The 21,819-nt window shown below is 36.6% G+C and overlaps 1 protein-coding gene across 4 annotated transcripts in view; it reads right to left on the bottom strand.

Moving 5' to 3' along the window:
- Positions 1–21,819, bottom strand: part of LOC116600127 (membrane-spanning 4-domains subfamily A member 12-like) — a 68,048-nt gene that overhangs the window by 14,593 nt on the left and 31,636 nt on the right. For 2 of the 4 annotated variants that reach the window (XM_032360234.1, XM_032360235.1), the window contains exons 1-5: positions 14,182–14,747; positions 14,086–14,136; positions 11,705–11,757; positions 10,527–10,670; positions 4,251–4,307 (exon numbers count right to left, since the gene is read on the bottom strand). In XM_032360234.1, coding sequence (XP_032216125.1) covers positions 4,251–4,307; positions 10,527–10,670; positions 11,705–11,757; positions 14,086–14,136; positions 14,182–14,278 — 402 coding nt within the window. In that variant the 5' untranslated portion in view covers positions 14,279–14,747. Of the gene's footprint in view, positions 1–4,250; positions 4,308–10,526; positions 10,671–11,704; positions 11,758–14,085; positions 14,748–21,819 lie in introns of those variants that run through there. The other 2 variants (XM_032360233.1, XR_004289512.1) reach the window with 2 other exon arrangements.

The raw sequence follows: 21,819 nt of genomic DNA, 5'->3' as shown, positions 1-21,819 counted from the left end.
AATACATGGAAATTAAAGAACATCTTACTAAAGAATGAATGAGTCAACCAGGAAATTGAGGAAGAATTTTAAAAATACATGGAAATAAATGAAAATGAAAACATGACAGTTCAGAATCTTTGGGATGCAGCAAAGACAGTCCTAAGAAAGAAGTATATAGCAAGACAGGCCTTCCTCAAGAAGCAAGAAAAGTCTCAAATATACAACCTCATCTTACACCTAAAGGAGCTGGAAAAAGAACAGCAAGTAAAGCCTAAATCCACAGGAGAAGAGAAATAAAGATTAAACTGGAAATCAATGATATAGAAATTAAAAAAAAAAAAAACCAGTAGAACAGATCACTGAAACTAGTAGATGGTTCTTTGAAAGAATTAATAAGACTGATAAACTCCTGGACAAACTTATCAAAAAGAAAAGAGAAAGGACTTAAATAAATAAAAACATGAATAAAAGAGGACAGACCATGACCAACACCAAAGAAATATAAACAATTAAGAGACTATTATGAGCAACTATAAGCCAAAAAAGTAGGCATTCTGAAAGAAATGGTAAATTCCTAGAAACATATAAACTACAAAACCCCAAACAGGAAGAAATAGAAAAATTGAACAGACCCATAACAAGCAAAGAAATTGAAGCAGTAGCCAAAAATCTCCAACCAAACAAGAGTCTGGGGCCAGACGACTTCCCTAAGGTATTCTATCAAACATTTAAAGAAGAAATAATACCTGTTCTTCTGAAAATGTTTCAAAACATAGAAATGGAAGGAAAACTTCCAAACTCTTCTTATGAGGCCAGCATAACCTTGATCCCAAAACCAGATAAAGACCCCACTAAAAAGGAGAATTGCAGACCAATTACCCTTGATGACCATGGCTGCAAAAATTCTCACCAAGATACTAGCTAATAGGATCCAATAGTACAATAAAAGGATTACTCACCACGACCAAGTGGTATTTATTCCTCAGCTGTAGGGGTGGTTCAACATCTGCAAATCAATCAATGTAATACAACACATTAATAAAAGAAAGGACAAGAACCATATAATCCTCTCGATGCAGAAAAAGCATTTGACAAAATACAGTATCCTTTCTTGATAAAAACTCTCTGCCCTGTAGGGATAGAGGGAACATACCTCAATATCATATAAGCCATATACAAGAGACCTATAGCAAATATCATCATCACTGGAGAAAAGCTGAAAGCTTTTCCCCTAAGGTCAGAAACACAAAACACAACAAAGAGGTCCCCTCTCACCACTGTTCTTCAACATAGTACTGGAAGTTGTAGCATAAGCAATGAAACAACAAAAATAAATAAAAGGCATCCAAATCAGTAAAAAACTCAAAGTTTCAATCTATGAAGTCTACATGATACTCTATGGAGAAAACCCAAAGTGTCCACCAAAACATTGCTAAAACTGATACAGGAATTCAGCAAAGTCATAAGATATAAAATCAATGCACAGAAGTCAGTTGCATTTCTCTACACTAATAATGAGACAAAAGAAAGAGAAATCAAGGAATTGATCCCATTTACAATGCACCAAAAACTATAAGATACCTAGGAATAAACCCAATCAAAGAGGTAAAGGATCTGTACTCTGAAAACTATAGAACACTTGGGGCACCTGGGTGGCTCAGTTGTTTGGCTCAGGTCATGATCCCAAGGTCCTAGGATCCAGTCCAGATCAGGCTCCTTGCTCAGCAGAGTTTACTTATCCCTCTCCCTCTGCCCCTCCCTGCTCTTCCTGCTCTCTCGCTTTCTTTTTTATTCTCTTTCTCTCTCAAATAAGTAAATAAAAATCTTAAAAAAAAAACCCAAACTATATAACACTAATGAAAGAAATTGAAGAAGACACAAAGAAATGGAAAAACATTTCATATTCATGGACTGAAAGAATGAACATCATTAAAATGTCTATGCTACCCAAAGCAATCTACACATTCAGTGCAATCCCCACCAGCATTTTTCACAGGGCTGGAACAAACAATCCTAAAATTTGTATGCAACTAGAAAATACCCCGAATAGCCAAAGTAATGTGGAAAAAGAAAACCAAAGCTGGAGGCGTCACAATTCTGGACTTCCAAGCTGTATTACAAAACCGTGACCACCATACAGTATGGTACTGGAACAAAAACAAACACATAGATCAATGGAGCAGAATAGAGAAAACAGAAATGGACCCTTAACTCTATGGTCAACTAATCTTTGACAAAGCAGGAAAGAATATCCAATGGAAAAAAGACAGTTTCTTCAAGAAACAGTCACATGCAGAAGAATGAAGCTGGACCACTTTCTTAAACCATACACAAAAATAAACTCAAAATGACAAGAATCCATCAAAATCCCAGAGCAGAACACAGGCAGCAACTTTTTTGACCTCGGCCACAGCAATTTCTTACTAGGCACCTCTCCAAGGGCAAGGGAGACAAATGCAAAAATGAAGTATTGGGACCTCATCAGGATAAAAAGCTTTTGCACAGCAAAGAAAACAGTCAACAAAACTAAAAGAAACCTGCTGAATGGGAGAAGATATTCACAAATGACAGATCAGATAAAGGGCTAGTTTCCAAGATATGTAAAGAAAATATCAAAATCAACATCCCCTGCCCCCAAAACAAATAATCCAATCAAGAAATGGGTAGAAGATATGAAAAGATATTTCTGCAAAGTAGACATCCAAATGGCCAAGAGACATATGAAAAATCACTAAACATCACTTCACATCAGGGAAATACAAATAAAAACCACAGTGAGAATGGCTAAAATTAATAAGTCAGGAAACAACAGATGTTGGTGAGGATATGGAGAAAGGGGTACCCTCTTATACTTTTGGGGGGAAAGCAAACTGGTGCCGTCACTGTGGAAAACAGTATGGAGATTCCTCAAAAAGTTAAAAATAGAACTACCCTATGGCTCAGCATTTGCACTACTGGGTATTTATCCAAAGGATACAAACAGTGATTTGAAGGACACATGCACCCCAATGTTTATAGCAACATATGTTATATGATGTAATGGATAATGTAATCCATTTTGGAGGGTAGTTGGGTAATGGGCATTAAGGAAGGCACATGATGTAACGAGCACTGGGCGTTATATGCAACTGATGAATCACTGAATTCTCCCTCTGAAATTAATAATACAGTATATGTTAACTAAATGAAATTTAAAAAAATTTTAAAAATCTAGATTTAAAGATAAATAAAGATTTAAAGATAGATTTTAATCTATCTTTAGAGACAACTTTTTTTTTTTTTATGTTAGTCACCACACAGTACATCATTAGTTTTTGATATAGTGTTCCATGGCTCATTGTTTGTGTATAACACCCAGTGCTCTGTGCAATCTGTGCCCTCCTTAATACCCATCACCCGGCTAACCCCCCCCCAACCTTTGGTTTGTTTCTGAGAGTCCATAGTCTCTCATGATTCATCTCTCCTTCTGATTCCCCACCCCTTCATTTTTCCCTTCCTTATCCCACTGTTCTCCATGCTATTCCTTATGTTCTACAAATAAGTGAGAAAAGAAGGGCCACATGAACCCCAGTGTTCAGAGCAGCAATGTTCATGATAGCCAGACTGTGGAAAGAGCTGAAATGCCCTTCAAAAGATGAATGGATAAAGAAGATGTGGTCCATATATACAAAGGAATATTACTCAGCTACCAGAAAGGATGAATACCCAACTTTTGCATCAACATGGATGGAACTGGAGGGGATCTTGATAAGTGAAAAAAGTCAAGCATAGAAATTCAATTATCTTTAGAGATGGTTGTTGATACTCTTGGTATATAACATAATCCACCCTGATAGGCTTTGTTGTGAGGTAATAGAGAAAAACTCTGAGTGAGGCATCTGGGACATAGAAACCATTTAAAACATTTTAACACTGTTTTAATCACATTTTTTTCCTTACACTGCTTCAAAGTATCCATTTACAAGTTTTCTATCATATTTGATATTTAATTTGAAAAAAATAACATAGCCTATTTAAATTTTCACTTCTGATTTCCTGGATTGCTTCATGCGTTCTGTGTTATTTTAATGTTTTATGAAATTAACAAAGGATTTTATTGGGGTCCATCCATTTAAAAAGATTGTAAAGTATTATAAGGCAATATTTTACATTTTAGTATTTTGAATAAATTTCTACTATTTAAGAGGCAGTGATATCCTCTCCTTACCGGTATCCTTGTTTTTGACAAGTTAAATTTTTATCCTTGAAATTGCCTCAATTATTCTTACCAATTTTGGGGAACGTGTCTTCTCTGCTTCTATTGAAAAAATTCCTGATATGATAAACTGAGGAAAAAAAGAGGCACCCGTAAGCAACTTTGTTATCACCCAAGAAATTCCTCTTGACAACTTTTAATTAATTAATAACAAGTTTAATGAAAGGTCTATAAAATGTAACATTACGTTAACTTCATTACTGCTAAATTTAGAATCCATAACAACTTTATTACATTAGAAAATAATTCATAAGTTAGATAATTTTCACTTCTTTGGATTTCCCAAGTATCCACAATGATTGCCAAGAAGGTATATCTAATAACACATTAAATGAGTTATTTGTAGATAATTTTCTAAAAACTGAATCATAAGAAGACTTAATTTTTCAAAGCAAAATGATATTTAATATGCAGATATGAGACCATTTAAATAGGTTTGATGAGGTGTGAGGTAAAATCCCGAATTTCTAAAATTCCTAAATGTTTCCCGTCCCTCAGATCCTTCACTTCCCTGGTGATGTTCTGGCGGTCTCTACTTTGCGAGTTTAATGCAGTTGTAATGCCAAATACCCAGAGTTAGCTCAGACTTCACAAGGTAAGGGCACAGTTTCCAATAAGACTGTGTTCACTTCAGACCCCAGCCATAAGCTTGGGGATTTCCAGACCACCTGGACTTGTGACCAACTGGCTACAAATACAAGTTTTCCCACTACCCACCTCAGGTTTGAGAATTTGCTAGAGTGACTTATAGAACCCAGGAAAGTGCTATACTTAAAATTACAGTGTTATCAGAAAAGGTACACATCAGGACCAGTCGAATGAAGAGATGCCGAGGGTGAGGTCTAGAATGGTCTGAAGCATGAAGCTTCTATGTTCTCAGCATGCATCACCCTCCTGGCACATCAATGTATATCATCAACCAGGACACCTACCTAAGCCTCGGTTTCTGCAGTTTCATTATGGGGTTACATTAGGTTTCTGTGGTTGGTCTTTCTGGCACAACCAGCTCTTGAATACTCGGGTATGGTGCAAGGGGCCCAGGAATAACCAAGACACTCATATCACTTGGGAAATTTCCCAGGATTCAGGGAGTCAAAGCAGCCAAATTCTCTATACATCAGAGGGCTCTCTCCCCACTTTTGTTCCAAAGATTTTTCAGATTCCTCAAAGAGTAAAGTAGTTTTAAATATTTTTAAAAAGTCCTCCTCTTTCTTGAGGAAACTGGGTTAATTTCTTTCTCTTTTCTCTTCTTTTTCCTTTCCTTTCCTTTCCTCTTTCCTTTTTTTTTTTTCTCATCCAAAGAGAAATTGAAGTTTGAAAATAATTTGGCTGAAACACCAAAATTCCCATTGTAGTCCTATGGTAGTCCCTGGAAAATCACGTAGTAATAAATCCATGGTTTTCTCTTAAAGAGATAGAGGGAGGGAACCATTATTGGGTTAATGTTACACTTGTATTTAGGATGGAATAAAGGAATATTTTTTAATGTGATTTATGTCATGGAGGATAGATACAATTTTACCGGTTTCATTTAGAACTTCTTGTCGATTTTTAAGAAGTTTTTAATTTAAATTCAACTTAGTTAACATATACTGTATTACTAGTTTCATAGGGAGAGTTCAATGTTTCATCAGTTGTATATAACATGCCCATCACCAATTACCCTATCCCTCCAACCCTCTCCCCTCCAGTAACCCTCAATTTTTTCCCTATAGTTAACAGTCTCTTATGGTTTGCTTCCCTCTCTGTTTTCATCTTATTTTATTTTTCCTCCCCTTCACCTATGTCTCTCTATTTTGTTGCTTAAAATCCATATATGAATGAAATTTTATGGTGTTTGTCTTTCTCTGACTGACTTATTTCACTTAGCATAATATGCTCTAGTTCCATCCAGGTCATTGCAAGTTTATTTGTATTTTTAAGAGTCTTTGTCTTTCAGAGATGTATGCTGAAATATTTATACATAAAATTATGTGATGTCTAGGAACTGCTTCAGAATAATCCGAGTAAAACAGGGAAAGTGAATGGAAGCAAGACTAAATATGAGCTGATAATTGTCTAAACTAGATACCAAGGAGTCAATATATTCTTCTGTTTTTTAATGTTTGAAATTTTCCATAATAAAAGGCTTGGCATGCTAAAAAATAAAGAAACTTCTTGTTGAGTGCATGAGCTTTTATTACTAGAAAATACACACTGTTGCAGTGAGCCCACTCACATGAATGTTTAATAGAATGCTATTGGAAACTATTTATTAACAAAAATATCATTTAAAAGGCATTTAATCTGCAGTTTAATTTTTGAAATGTAAGAAACACCCCAAAGTCACCTATCCTGAATATCTTATTATTTTCCGGCATTGGTTGGAAAGACAGTTGTTTCTGAAAATCTTTTGCACAGTGAAGGACAATCAATAAAACAAAAAGAGAGCCTACTGAATGGGAGAAGATATTTGCAAATGATATATCCAAGAAGGAGCTAATATCTAAAATATATAACGAACTTACACAAATCAACACCAAAAAACAAGTAATCCAATTAAAAATGGGCAGAAGACATGAACAGATATTGTCCCAAAGAAGAAATTCAGATGGCCAATAGACAAGAAATGATGCTCAACATCACTCATCATTAGGGGAATGCAAATCAAAATCACAATGAGATATAACCTCACACCTATCAGAAAGACTAAAATAAAAAACAAAAGAAACAATAAGTGTTGGTGAAGATGTGGAGAAAAAGGAACCCTTGTGCATTGTTGGTGGAAACGCATGCTGGTGCAGCCACTGTGGAAGACAGTATATAGGTTCTTCAGAAAATTAAAAATAGAATTAGTATATGGTCCTATAATTCCACTACTGGGAATTTATCCAAAGAATATGAAAAACACTAATTTGGAAAGATGTATGCACCCCTACACTTATTGCAGCATTATTCACAATAGCCAAGATATGGAAGCAACCCAAGTGTTCAACCATAGATGAATGAGGTAAAGAAGTGATGTGTAACATATAATGGAATATAACTCAGCCATTCAAAAGGTGAAATCTTTCAATTTGCAACAACATGGGTGGATCTAGAGGGCATAATGCTAAGCAAAATAAGTCAGTCAGAGAAAGACAAATATCGTATGATTTCACATCACAAAGGATGTGGAATTTAAGAAAACAAAATGAAGAAAGGCGAGAAAAACAAAAAAACAAACTCTTAACTATAGAGAATGAACTGGTAGTTATCAGAGGGGAGGTGGGTGGGCGGGGGGTGGGTGAAATAGGTGAAGGGGATTAAAAGTACCTTTATTGTGATGAGCAGTGAGTAATGTATTGAATTGCTGAATTATTATATTGTGTGCCTGAAACTAATATAACACTGTATGTTAATTATACTTGATTAAAAATAATTTTTAAAAAGATAGTTGTTGTGTATAGTTGTGCATCGAGAATTTTTTTTCCCCCCTCCCATTGGTATAAACTGCATGTATGCATGCAGCCTTTCTAAAAAAAGACTATCCACAGTCAGTACTGAGGGCAGTCATGCACGCTCCTTCCTCAGAAACATGGGGCCTTTGACCATCAGAGACTTTCATGTCTTATCAAAATATGAAGAAAATAAAATGGTATGATATGATAGAGGATACCTTGGGGGTTGAATTTGAAGAGGTTTTTCAAAAAGGTCTCTCAGAGAAGGTGACATTGAAGCTGACAATAAGCATCAAAACTTGGGGGATGATCGTCCCCAGGAGAAAAGAAACTGCTCCTGCAAAGGACTTAACCCTCAGTGCAAGGGCTCTTTCCTCTGCGAATTCTCCCATTGTTAATGGCCAGATGCTGTAAGTACCTATGGTCCATGTTTCCCTAATAACTCTCAAACATGTTGAAAAAAATTACACACCTATTCATTTGCCTCTTTATTTATATAACCCTCTTAGTTCAAAATTGAATTTAGAAAAACTGCATAAATGCAGGCATTAGGTTTAAAAATTAATAAATAAAGACACTAGGGATAAAAAAGAGTACATAATCAGCTGAGGCCAGGGGTAATTTTAGTCCAGTGAAATTCTAGTATGGGTCTCTGAACAATCAAAGGACTGGACGGAACTTGTCTTTACTCTTGACTCTTAGCTAGTGGCGGCTTTCTTACTGTGTGGTAACATAATAATAGGGCATGAAATTATATGTAAATCAAGCATGGCTCACCGCATTGGGTGACCAATGCTCTCAATCTCCTCTTGGATAATCACCATAACTCTGAGGATAGCTCAGTTAATCACTATATCAGGACAAAAGCATATACTGCTCTTGCTCCATTAGCTAACACCACATTATTTTTCTTTTTTGCAGGAAAACTCAATGAAAGAGTTTTCTAAACTTAGGCTCTGTCTTCTGATTCTTTTTTAAAATAATTTCAATCAGGTTTTTAGTGCCACCTGACAATGAACCTCTTCTTGTCAAGATCACTCACGACCTCAATGTTGCAAGAGCCAATGGCAATTTTAGCTCTTATCTCATCCAACTTGACCTATCTATAGTCATTAAGAGTTGACAGCTCCCTCTTTGACTCTACCTTCTTCATTTGGCTTCCAGGATAGTATACTCTCCTGTTTTACTCCTCAGTTTTCTTTGTTTGTGCCTCTTCTTCAATCTGAATTCCTAATGCTGGAGATGCCGCCGTATCAGACAGCCTAAGTAAGCCATAGTCCTCCTCTCCACAAATAAGATAATTTCTTGCTAGAACAACTTCTTGCTAGAATTTTCATCTTGTATCAATGCATATCATCAGTATGCCAATGACCTTATATTTATAGTTTTTTCCTGAAACTCCAGACTTATATATATAAGCAGGACACTTGGTATCTCTAATGTCTAAGACATCTCTGATGCCTAAAAGGGATTTCAAACCCTACATACCCCAAATTGAACACATGAAATTCTAACCCCTTTAACTCAGAGACTTATCCATCTCAGTCTATGATAAATTTATTCTTTTAATTGCTTGACTCACTATTTTGAAGACTCCTTTATTCCCCCCACCCCCCACATCCCATATCCAAGCCATCAGGAAATCTCTGGGGCTCTAATATAAAAATATATCCAGAATTAACTTTTCCTTGTATTACCTCTCTGGTTTGAGCCACTATACTCTCTCACCTGCATAACTATAGTCAGATCTTTTAAAAGGCTCTTTGCTTGAGCCTTTGCTCCTTTACAATCTTTGAATGGTTCTTTAATATTTAAGTTAGATCATGTCATTCCTCCGTTCAACACCCTGCAATGGCTCTCAGTGTTATTTGGAGTAATATTACATCTAATGACTGCAGGTCCTTAGATTAACATACTTCCTATCATATAGCTGACCTCTTTTCCTACTAATCTCTCTTAGCTCAATTTTCTCCATCCAAACTGGCCATTTGTTCAGTAAATGGTCCATACTTGCTCTCAGCCTAGGGTCCTCTCCTTGTACACTCTTTCTTTTGATATCCCTTGTGGCTTCTCACTTCATCTCCTTCAAGTCTTTGTTCAAATGTCTTTTCTCAATGAAGCTTGAATGTCCTATAAAAATTGCAAACTTATACCTTTTTATCCTCCTCTACATTATTTTTCCCACAACACTTTTCTTCTTTTAATACATTATCATTTGCTAGAAGGCAAACTTTACAAGGGTAGGGAGTCTTGGTCTCTTTTGTTCACTACTGTAACTGACATACTTAGAACAGAGCTTAGCCTCCATGAGGTAGTGAATATTTGCCAAGTGAGTGAAAAATATTCCTGTGAGATAGGCAGGTATTTTTTAGAAGTTTGTGGGAAAACAGAAGGAAATGGAACATTTTAAACCATGCTGTAAGACAATATACATCCCTTGGAAATCCTTGTTGAAGTCTTCCAAATTCCTCTTGGGTCAATAGCCTCTTGCTCTTTCTTTACCTTTTTGCCAAACTATTTTCAAAGTCCATTCTATTGCCCCAACCATTAAGTTCTGGCTCTCAGCTTGCCTATATTATTGGCAAACATGAGTCTTATAAGTAAACATTTACTACCTATCTCAAATGCCCTTTGAGGAAACTTACCATTCCTTGTCCCTAATATTCATTCAAGTAAATAGAATTTTTGTATAGAAGAATTTTATAAATAAATTTATCATCTTAAAATAGCTTTAGTAGAATGAGTTTCTTGACAGCAAGAATTGTATATTTTCAACAGGTGGCATCTCTACATTATTGCCTGGCTGCAGAAACTGGCACAAATCCATTGAATAAATGAATGCATGATCATCAGTGAGATAATTTACTCACAAACAAGAATGCCCAAAATGGGTATCCTGACATCAATGTTAAAGGCAGGTAATTTATTGAAACTGATTCAAATTCTCTGACATATAAGTATATCCAGAAATATCCCAGAACACAGTGGATCAGACCAATCATTACTTGGGCAGCCTGTAAGAAAAGAATGTCATAATCAGTTACCCAGACATATAAAATTTCAAGAGAGTTACAAATTGGATGATAGAAAGGGCATGGGTGGAGTACAGCTTCTGTGTTTCTGAGTCATAGGGGATCTCTGCCACTACTCCTGTTTAGCTCTAGAAATTACAAAAACTGGGGAGAAGCCAAGATAATGGAGAAAGGTAGCAGCCAAATAGTGCTTGAAATCTCTATAGGTACCTCATACAGGGGTTATTCATGAGGATTTCCTAGCAATTTGTGGAGGTGTGGTTGCTTTCAAGTAAATGAAAGTGTCTAGGGACTTATTTATGAATGAAGATACGTAGCGCCCTCTAGTTCTGAGAGAACGGTAGTCTCTGCAGGCCATTCTGCCTCTTCTTGTCTTTATGCTCAGTGCTAATTCTTTTTTTTCTGATACATTTCTACCATCTCCACTCCCCTCAACCAGATAATGTGACAGTGATTTTCTTCCATTAGCAATTTTGACTTTTGGCACCATGAGAGGATCACTTGCAACCATGCCTGCTGAATCCTAAGATTCTGGTCCCAGTGGTCTTCGGCATTTTCCTAAACCAAGATTTAACTTAGTCCTGGTTTTTAATCTGACTCAAGAGCCCACTAGGTAAGGTATATGATAAAGATGTAGCATGCTAGGTGTGGTTGGGGTGGAGGAGTAGGAATAGTGCTCCAGAATATCACCTTCCCCAAGATAAATGTACAAGAAGTGTGCCAAGAATGCAATGCTGTGAGACTGTCAATGTCTACAAAGCTCTGTGATCTAGATTATCTCTTGAATATACCCCTGACCTCATCATCTTCTTTAGGACCACACAGTGTCAGATTTAGTTTAAATCATAAACATACATAGACAAAAGAAAATTATAGGGGTAGGCTTGCTGGAACTCATTCCATCAATTTTCTTTCATTAGGATGTTGAGGCAGAGGAGTCACTGTCTTCTTTTAAAAATATTTGGAACTTGCAATATCAAGGTAGTTTATCCACTTAAGTAGCACTTAGTCCTTACCCCCATCATTCTGGTTTCTTCTTTCAACACAATGTGAGACGATGTCTTATGACCTAAAATATAGCATAAACATAGAGAGAATGAATGGAACATATATTTAGAACAAAATATAAAAGAATAAATAATGACTGTTGGATAAGACACTTAAAAGTTATTGAGAAATTTATTCTTGCATTTTCTAATTTTTCACAATGAAACAATTCTCTGAAATAATTTAAAATAAACCCATTGATATGCTCTCTTGAACATAGCTAATGACCTCTTAAAAACTCTAATGCTCCTATCAGATTTTATCTATCATTTATGACCTTTAAAGTCACTCTGAGAATCCTTAGGATTCTTAGAGGCAGACAACAGAATTTAATCTGGCCGGTTTAAGCAAAACAGATTTTAGTGAGTTCAAAGAATCACTGGTAAAGCTAAGTTTGTCAATGCCCAGAGAGAAACCACTGATCTAGACTGAGGAAAAGGTGTCCTTGCTACTTCCCACCCCAGCACTCTATGGCAGACGGTCAAACCTTCCTGCCTCCCTGGGCCAACATCTGTGTAGGCAACATTGAAGCTCAGAGTAGGGTCTATTTTGTTGTTCTCTTCCAAATTGAACTCTAGTGCAAGAGTAAGTGATTTGCAGACTAGACCGCATGACCACCCTCTGATGACAGGGGAGGCTGGGGAATATAACTTCTTTGGATTCAACTTTGAAAAGGTAGCTTTCACAATTTAGCAATGAATAATAATAATAAAAAAGATGTTCAAAGATATGGTACTCACCTCTTGAGTTTAGTACAGGTTAGCATGAGCAATTCTAGCATGCCTCCAAATTAATCCAGCTCATGGGAAGTGTCTAGAAACAACCCATCAAACACTGTAGTGGCTTCTGCCATCTTTATGGCTCATTCAGGCGGGAGACTGAGCTTTGTCTGCCTGCATCTGCCTTACAACTCGAGCAGGTGCTTCTCTTGAGCCCGCCATGCAACTGTAGCACTTCATGACCCCCAATTGTCTAATGGTCGAAATTGGAAATCCCCACCCCTCAACTACAACTTGCTAAAGAATAAAAAAAAAATACAAAACAATAATCCAAGAGACACAGCTGAGGAACTTAAATCCTTAAGTCCACTCTCTATACTGAGATCAAAAAAACATTTCTAAACTGAGAATCAAATGTGGAAATCACCTGTTCAGAATCTTTCACTGGCTCCTTGTTGCCCTCAGTCCTCAGTGAACATTCTTTTATGTGGCACATTAGAGTTGAGTAGGATTTGCCTCAATGTCCTTCTCCCCATCTAGTCCGCCATTCATTCTTGGCCACTGACATTATTATCATGTGGCTTTAACTCATGTTTTTAAAGTGTCTTCCCATATACATCTTTGCTGCTGTTAAAACCTCACAGTGTTGAATTGTCTGGCTCTAGCAATACATTTTTAAACTGTTGGAACTTGAGAGTCGTTTGCTAAATCCATCTGCCAATAAGATTAAATTTCTATCTATTGATCAACCACACAACCATATTATGTATAAGTGGGCAGATTTGTTGACATCAGTCATGTCACATATGTTTGGGAAGTCAGCCTTAAAGCATAGATTCTCTGGCATTTATTGAGTTAATTTTATGGGAAAAATAGAGTCATTCTCCAGAGCATGGGAATCCAAGAAAAAAAAAAGAACAGGCTGCTCGGGACATATGGATGTTAGGTATGGACAATGAGCTCTGGTTTTGATGTTGAGGGTCAGACTGAATTTCTATGGGCAGGGCATAAGGATTGCAGAAAGTGATTCCCAGAAGAGTCGCTTCTCACATGGAGAACTCTCTGTGGCTTGCTCCAGGTGAGAAAAGGAAGAATTTACTTATTTAATCATGATTAAAGATTCTCCCAAGTAATACTTGCCAACCCAGCCAGGAAAGGATACACAAACAGAGAAACTCTTAACTCACAGTTCTTGAAAATCAATCATTCCTATTATGAATATGATGTTTATACATTTTCTGTAGCAAAATCTAGTGCACATCTCCTACTAAGCCACAAAGAATATGAGAATATGAGCAAAAGGTGGAGGGCAGGAGTCAGTATTGCCACTACTTGTTCCATGACCCTGGGATCCCCAAGTCACTGCACTCTATGTTCTCCTTCTGTAAATTAGCCAACCTACCTTCATCTGAGAGGATGCTGTGTGTGTAAAACAGGTCAGTTATTGGAGACACACAATGGAAGAAGGGGTAGTGAAAGGAATACACAGAAAGTAGAATAGTGTTTTAATCGGGGTTCTTCCCAACTGTGTTTGGGAAGCACTCTGACTAAGGGGTCATTGGAATACCTGCCCCCTAGGGTAGTTTTATTCTTAGCAATGTGACAACCTGGTTAAGGCTCCCTACACTCACGTGTATGCTTCTTGGTTCGTATTATCCCATGTGGTGACCTTGGTTCAGGTTCTTGCAGCTCTAACATCTGGATGAGCCCTGCCCTTGGTTCAGAGCCTTGCAGCTCCGACATCTGGATGCGCCGTGTCCTTGATTCAGGGTTTCGCAGCTCCGACATATGGACTGGCGCTACTTCCTCGGTTGAGGCCCTCATCCTCCGTTGCAAGATTCCAACTCTGCGGTTGTGGCCGAGAGCTCGGCGTCAGGGGTCACTGCGCGAGGAGCCCCACGTGGACGCCCACAGCGTGGTGAGATCCCTGAGTTTCACGAAGGCTGCAGGTTACCACGATGAGGGCGGGGTAGTGGGATGACAGCAATGCTGTTCCTCATTGGTTGTGTCAACATCATACTCTGTCTTTGGTGGTTGTGGTTGAAGCTACCCACAGACTGATCCTGCGATGCTCCTAGCCCTAACTGCAGAGATCCCTCCTTGGAAGAAGCCTCATCATCAGAAGCCTACAACCAAGAATCTTCTATAAGATGTGGTGCATACAATTTCTATGGTTCTCAGTTTATTCTTTTGTAAAGTGTAGATAATATCAGCATGAGTACCTCACAGGCTCATCACATACAGCATTGAAGACAAAGTTGTTTTACAGACATATTCCATTGTTAGAAACATATAGAATAAGTGTGTGTGTGTGTGTGTGTGTGTGTGTGTGTGTGTGTGTGTGTATTTTCATGCTGGACCCGATAGATTATTTTTTTATGCTCAGTGTTTAACAACTGTCCCAATACATGATAGGAACAAATCAATGACTACAAAGTCTAGCCTAAATTGTTAAATTATTTGCATCACATGGCTAATTATGAATAGCAGAGGGGACTAATATTTGTCAAATTCCTTTATGTGGTGTTTTATTGGTTAATTAATTCAAGAAGGTTTCACTGTGCATTGGTATGTGCCAGGCACTGTTCTCAATGCGAGGGATACAGCAATGAAGAAAACAGTTGAAGTACCGTGCCCAGTTGGGGTCTTGTATTAAGAAGGGGGGAACCAATAATAAGCAAGATCTATAAGGAAAACTTATACTGTAAAAGTGACCAAGCTAAAGAGAACAATCAAGTACAGAGGGAAATAGGGTATGTGTATAGACGGAAATGTAAAGTAGGGCATTCACAAAAGTCCTCCTTACGAACAGGACAGTTGATCAAAATCTCCAAGAAAGTGAAGGAGAGAACATTGTAAATATCTGGGAAGAGAAAGTGCCCAGGATAAAGAAAGGCAGCAGGACAGTGTCTGACGCTGCTCAAGGAAGATGGTGTGGCTAGAAGAGGGAGGGAGGAAAGGAAGCCAGATTATACAGGGCCTTATTAGGAGTTTGGCTTTACCCGTGAGAAGGATGAGATACTATTGAAAGTTTTACATTTAATATTTAATCACAGAAAATTTCAAATATGTAGGAAAAAAATATGATGCTCTCACAGACCCATCACCCAGCCTTAGCAATTATACTTTGCAACCTTGTTTTCCATTAATTACCCTTCTTGTTTATTTTTTTCTGGTCCAGGCAACATATAATTTCACCTTTAAATATTTCAGTGTGTGTTCTAATAGTTGAGTTTTTTAAAAAGAAAATATCATCATTAAACCCAATAAAATTAATAGTTTCTTAATCTTATCTAATATCTAATTCATACTGAAATTCACTGATTGTCTTAAAAATGTCTTTTTGGGGGCGCCTGGGTGGCTCAGTGGGTTAAAGCCTCTTCCTTTGGCTCAGGTCATGATCCCAGGGTTCTGGGATCGAGCCCCACATCGGGCTCTCTGCTCAGCAGGGAGCCTGCTTCCTCCTCTCTTTCTGCCTGCTTCTCTGCCTACTTGTGATCTCTGTCTGTCAAATAAATAAATAAAATCTTTAAAAAAATGTCTTTTTGTAGTTGGTTACTTTGAATCACTATTCAAATAAGGTCTATTTACTGCATCTGGTTGCTTTATGTTTTAGGTCTTCTAAAAACTTTCAGTTTTCCTCCTTTTTAAAATGTTGTGTATTTACTGAAAAAAGTAGCTAGATCCTTTGGCCCTTATAATTTCCCACATTCTGAATTTATCTAATTGCTTCTATGTGGTGTCATTTAACTTGTTTCTCTATTCTTCATATATCCTATAAACTAGGAGTCATATATAGTGGCTTCACTAGATTTAGATTCAGATTTTCTGGCAAAATTCTGCGTAGCTGGAGCTATGTACTTCCTTTGTATCACCGTGGGAGACAGTTGATTGACTGATTGCCTTGCTTTAGTGATAAAAATTGACGAGTGCAATTAGGTTCTGTCTCGATTTACCCACTACACATTTGCTCATCAATTTAAAAAAGTTTTTCATTTTAATTTAAAAAATTAACATATTGGGGCGCCTGGGTGGCTCAGTGGGTTAAGCCTCTGCCTTCGGCTCAGGTCATGATCCCAGGGGCCTGGGATCGAGTCCCGCATTGGGCTCTCTGCTCAGCAGGGAGCCTGCTTCTCCTCATCTCTCTCTCTGTCTGTCTCTCTGCCTATTTGTGATCTCTCTCTCTGTCAAATAAATAAATGAAATCTTTAAAAAAAAATTAACATATAATGTATTATTTGTTTCAGGGGTAATCTATTGAGATATTTACTTAGATCTATATACCATTGGAGATTCCACAATCATGGTTTTCTTAATCTTATTATTTTCCTTAAGTTATTGTCTGATATTCTTCTGAAAAGAGTAAATTCCTTTGAGGAATTATTTGATTCTCCAAAAGTAGTTTGTATAAGAAAGTCAAAGGTCAAAGGCATTCTGGAATGGCATAGTAAGGACATGCAAAAATCTGCTTCTCCATAAAAGCAATGAAGACACTGGAAAAAAATTGTCAAAATCAACTTTACAGAATTCTGGAAATTAATCAAAGACTTGCAACAATCTGAGAAGTGTTTATTCAAGAAAAATGGCTGACTTTTGGTAATAACCTTTGTGGTATTTTAATTTGACCTATTTCTGCTCTCATCTTCCTGGTAGCTTTTAAAAACACAGTTTCAGAATGATGATGACTGTGAAAACCAACAGCCAAACAGCCATTAGAGAGGGCAAAACAGATTCAGAATTCTCTCAAAAGTCCTCCTCTCATAGAATTGCCACTATTTGATCAGTATTTCACCTCCTTAGAAAAACCCTATTCACAGTGCTTATCTTTATTTGACCCGATGCAGAGCTTGTTCAATGAGAAAATCCCTATTCCAGGGTGTTTGTGAAACCAATAGGTGGCTTTTTAAAAACTGTCAATACCAGCCACCTGGAAGCAATATAAGTAATAATATCAGCAAAACAGATTGGATAAAAAACTTAAAAAGTGAAAATCTAGGATACTGTAAAGCTCTGACATATCCCTTGACATCTAGCAAGCCCCATGCATGTACAGGGCTGTGCAGTGCCAAGGAAAGACCTAAGAAGGCTCTAATCTCTGGATGGCTTTGAGGCTGTGTGTGAATAAGAAGTGAAGGCTAAGGCAGAGTTTTAAGATCCCAAAATGTTGAAGGCATTCTCTGATAACTTGCAGATCCCTTCAATAAGGAGTGGGAAACCTGTAGCTTCAAGCAACTTAAGTATATCTCACTCCAGTCATCAGCTGAGCACTAAGTTAATCAAGCAGAATTTCAGTGATTACACATGACAAATACAGACTTTACAAAATTAACCCTAGAAAGCCACTGAACAACAGCAACAACAAATACTAGAACTCTGATAAAAACTCTCAGGAGCTGATTTCCCAAGTTGTCTCATTATATTGTTTAGAATGTCCAGTTTTCAACAAAAAAATATAACATACAAAGAAACTGGGAAATACGGGCCATAGATGGGGGCGGGGAGGCAATAATAGAAAGTGTTCCTGAGGATGATAAGTCCAATAGAAAATAGAAAATAGAAAAGACTTAAATCAGCTATTGTGAATTTATTCAAAGAGCTAAAGAAAACAATACGTAAAGAGTAAAAGGAAAAGTATGAGAACAACGTCTCACAAAATAGAGAATATCAATAAAGATTCTGAAATTGTAAAAATAGACCCAACTAGAAGCCCTGGAATGGAAAAGTACAATAAATTAAATGAAAAATTCTCCAGAGAAACTCAACAGTAAATTTGAGCAGTCAGAAGAAAGAATTAGAAAATGTAATGTTGGGTTAATTGAAATTATTCAGTCCGATGAGGAGAAACAAAAATAATACAGAAAAATGTACAGAGTCTCAGTGATCTGTATAATATCCAACATACTAATATAGGCATAATGGGAAAGTGAGAAGGAAAGAGAAAGAAAGGGGCATAAAGAATAATTGAAAAGGTAATAGCCAAAAATTTCCCAAGTTTGATGAAAAATATTAATCCAAGAAGCACAACAAATTCCAAGTAGAGTAAACTCAAAGAGGTCAATATCTAGACACATCAAAGTCAAAACGTTGAAAGCCATCACAGAAAGAGAATCTTGAAAGTAGCAAGAGGAAAAGCAAGTTATGTTCAAGAAATTTTCAGTAAGATTAACATCTGATTTATTTTAAAAACAAGCAAACAAACAAATAAAAACATCTGACTTATCATAAAACATGGAGGTCAGCAGACACTGGAATGGTATCCTCAAAGTCCTGAAAGAAAAGGAGTATCAAAATGAATTCTATATACAGCAAAACTAAAAGTAACTTTAAAAATTCCCAGGCATATAAAAACTAAAAGAATTCACTGTTACCAGACCTTCCCTACAAGAAACACTAAAGGGAGTCCTTCATGCTGAAAGAAAAAACACTAGATATTAAGTCAGCTCTACATAAGGAAATAAAAAACTATTTATAAAGGTTATTAGGTGACTAAATATAAACTCAGTGTAAATATATATATATTTCTAACTCTTATTCTCTTATTTTATTTAAAAGACAATTGTATAAAGCAATAATGAAGAGGAGGGAGAATATCCCAACTCATTCTATAAAGCCAGTATTATCCTGATACTAAAGCCAAAGACATGACAAAAAAAGAAAAGAAAAGAAAACTAAAGACCAACATGCCCTATGAAAATATACACAAATCCTCAACAAAACAAATCCAGCAACATATAGAAGGGATTATATACTATGATCAAGCAGGTTTTATCCTAGGAATTCAAGGTTGTTTGATGTCTGAAAATCAATCAGTATAATACACTTGTTCATTGAATAAAGCACAAAAAGCAAATATCATCATAACAGATAAAAAATCTTTTGAAACAAACACAAACAAACATTCATGATAAAAATACTAAATAAGATAGGTATAGAAGAAAAACTCTTCAACCTGATGAAAGGCATCTATGAAAAATCCACAACTAACATCATTCTTAATGGAGAAAGACTAAATTATTTTTCCTTAAGAGATGAAGATGACAAGGATGGTTATTCTCCCCTCTTCTATTCAAAGTCATACTGAAGGTTCTAGCCAGGCAAATTAGGCAATAGAAAGAAATAAAAAGCATCAGATTAACTAAGAAAGAAGTAAAATTACCTTTGTTCACAGATGACATTATAATGTACATAGAAAATTCTAAAAAATCCACAAAAATGATTAAAACTAATAAGTTCAGCAAACTGGCAGGAAACACATCAATACATAAAATTAACTGCATTTATATACATACATTATGGATCAGAAGACTTACTATTTATAAGGATAGTAATCCTCACATTGATAATCCTTATCAAAATCTCAACTGAATTTCTTGCAGAAACTGACAAGCCAATCCTAAATTAGGGAAATACAAGGGACCCAGAATAGCTTAAGTGGTTTTGAAAAAAAGAAAGATTCATAGTCTTCTTGATTTCAGTGCCTACTACAAAGCTACAGTAATCAGGACAGTGTGATAATGGCATAGAGATGGATGTAAAAATCCATGGTACAAAATTGAGATTCCAGAAATAAACCCTTACATTTATGGTTTTTGGTAATGCTATTCAGACAATTCAATGGAAGAAAGTATAGGCTTTTCAACAAATGCTAGGAAAACTGGATATCCATGTGTAAAAAAATGAAGTTTGATTCCTATCTCACAACATATATAAAGTTAATTCAAAATTGACCAAGGACCTAAATGGTAGTGCTAAAACTCTAAAATGCCTAGAATAAAGCATAAGTACAAATATCCATGACCTTGAATTGGGTAACAGATTCTTAGATATGACACAAAGTGCACAAGTGATAAAAGAAAAAAAATAGATAAATTTGACTTCATCCAAATTAAGAACTTTTATGTAGCAAAGGACACCAACAAGAGAGCAAAAAGACAGCCCACCTAATGGAAGAAAATATTTGCAAATAATATATCAGATAAGAGACTTGCATTGAGAATATGTAAAGAACTCTTGTAACTGAACAATAAAAAAGGAAATCTAATTAAAAATTTGGCAAAGGTGCATGAAAAGGTGCTCAATATCACTAATCATCAAGGAAATGCCTATCAAAACCACATGAGATATCAGCTCATATCTGTTAGAATGACTGTTATCAAAAATACAAGAAATATTTTTTCATGTGTCTGATAGCCATTTGTATGTCTTCATTGGAGAAATGTCTGTTCATGTCTTCCGCCCATTTCAAATTAAAACCACATTGAGATACCACCTTACACCACTTAGAATGGCCAAAATTAGCAAGAGAGGAAACAACGTGTGTTGGAGAGGATGTGGAAAAAGGGGAACCCTCTTACACTGTTGGTGGGAATGCAAGTTGGTGCAGCCACTTTGGAGAACAGTGTGGAGATTCCTCAAGAAATTAAAAATAGATCTTCCCTATGACCCTGCAATTGTACTACTGGGTATTTACCCCAAAGATACAGATGTAGTGAAAAGAAGGGCCATCTGTACCCCTCTGTTTATAGCAGCAATGACCATGGTCGCCAAACTGTGGAAAGAACCAAGATGCCCTTCAACAGACGAATGGATAAGGAAGATGTGGTCCATATACACTATGGAGTATTATCCCAGAAAGGATGAATACCCAACTTTTGTATCAACATGGACGGGACTGGAAGAGATTATGGTGAGTGAAATAAGTCAAGTGGAGAGTCAATTATCATGTGGTTTTGCTTATTTGTGGAGCATAACAAATAACATGGAGGACATGAGGAGATGGAGAGGAGAAGGGAGTTGAGGGAAATTGGAAGGGGAGATGAACCATGAGAGACTATGGACTCTGAAAAACAATCTGAGGGTTTTGAAGGGGTGGGGGGTGGGAGGTTGGGGGAGCCAGGTGGTGGGCATTATGGAGGGCACGTATTGCATGGAGCACTGGGTGTGGTGCATAAACAGTGAATTCTGTTACTCTGAAAATAAATTAAAAAAAAAAAAGAAGAAGTTGAACTCATAGTAACAGTAGAATGGTGATAACCAGAGCCTAGAGGATGGGAGAAAAGGGGAGATATTGATCAAAAGGTACAAACTTTCAGTTATAAGATGAGTAAGTTCTGGAGACTTAATGTATAGCATGGTGACGATAGTTAATGTGTTGTAAACTTGAAATTTGCTGAGGCAGTAGATCTCTAGTGTTCTTACTACAAGAAAGAAAAAGGTAACTATAAGAGGTGATTAGTTTGATTATGGTAATTATTTCATAATGTATACATATATCAAAACATCATGTTGCGCACCTTAATATGTATACAATTTTTATTTGTCAAAAAAAACTAATAAAATCAAAACAAGTAAAAAGAAATACAAGA

Source organism: Mustela erminea, chromosome 9, assembly GCF_009829155.1.
Source record: "Mustela erminea isolate mMusErm1 chromosome 9, mMusErm1.Pri, whole genome shotgun sequence".
Lineage (NCBI taxonomy): Eukaryota > Metazoa > Chordata > Mammalia > Carnivora > Mustelidae > Mustela > Mustela erminea.
The sequence above is the reverse complement of the archived record's forward strand: the minus strand, read 5'-3'. Positions and strand labels throughout refer to the sequence as shown.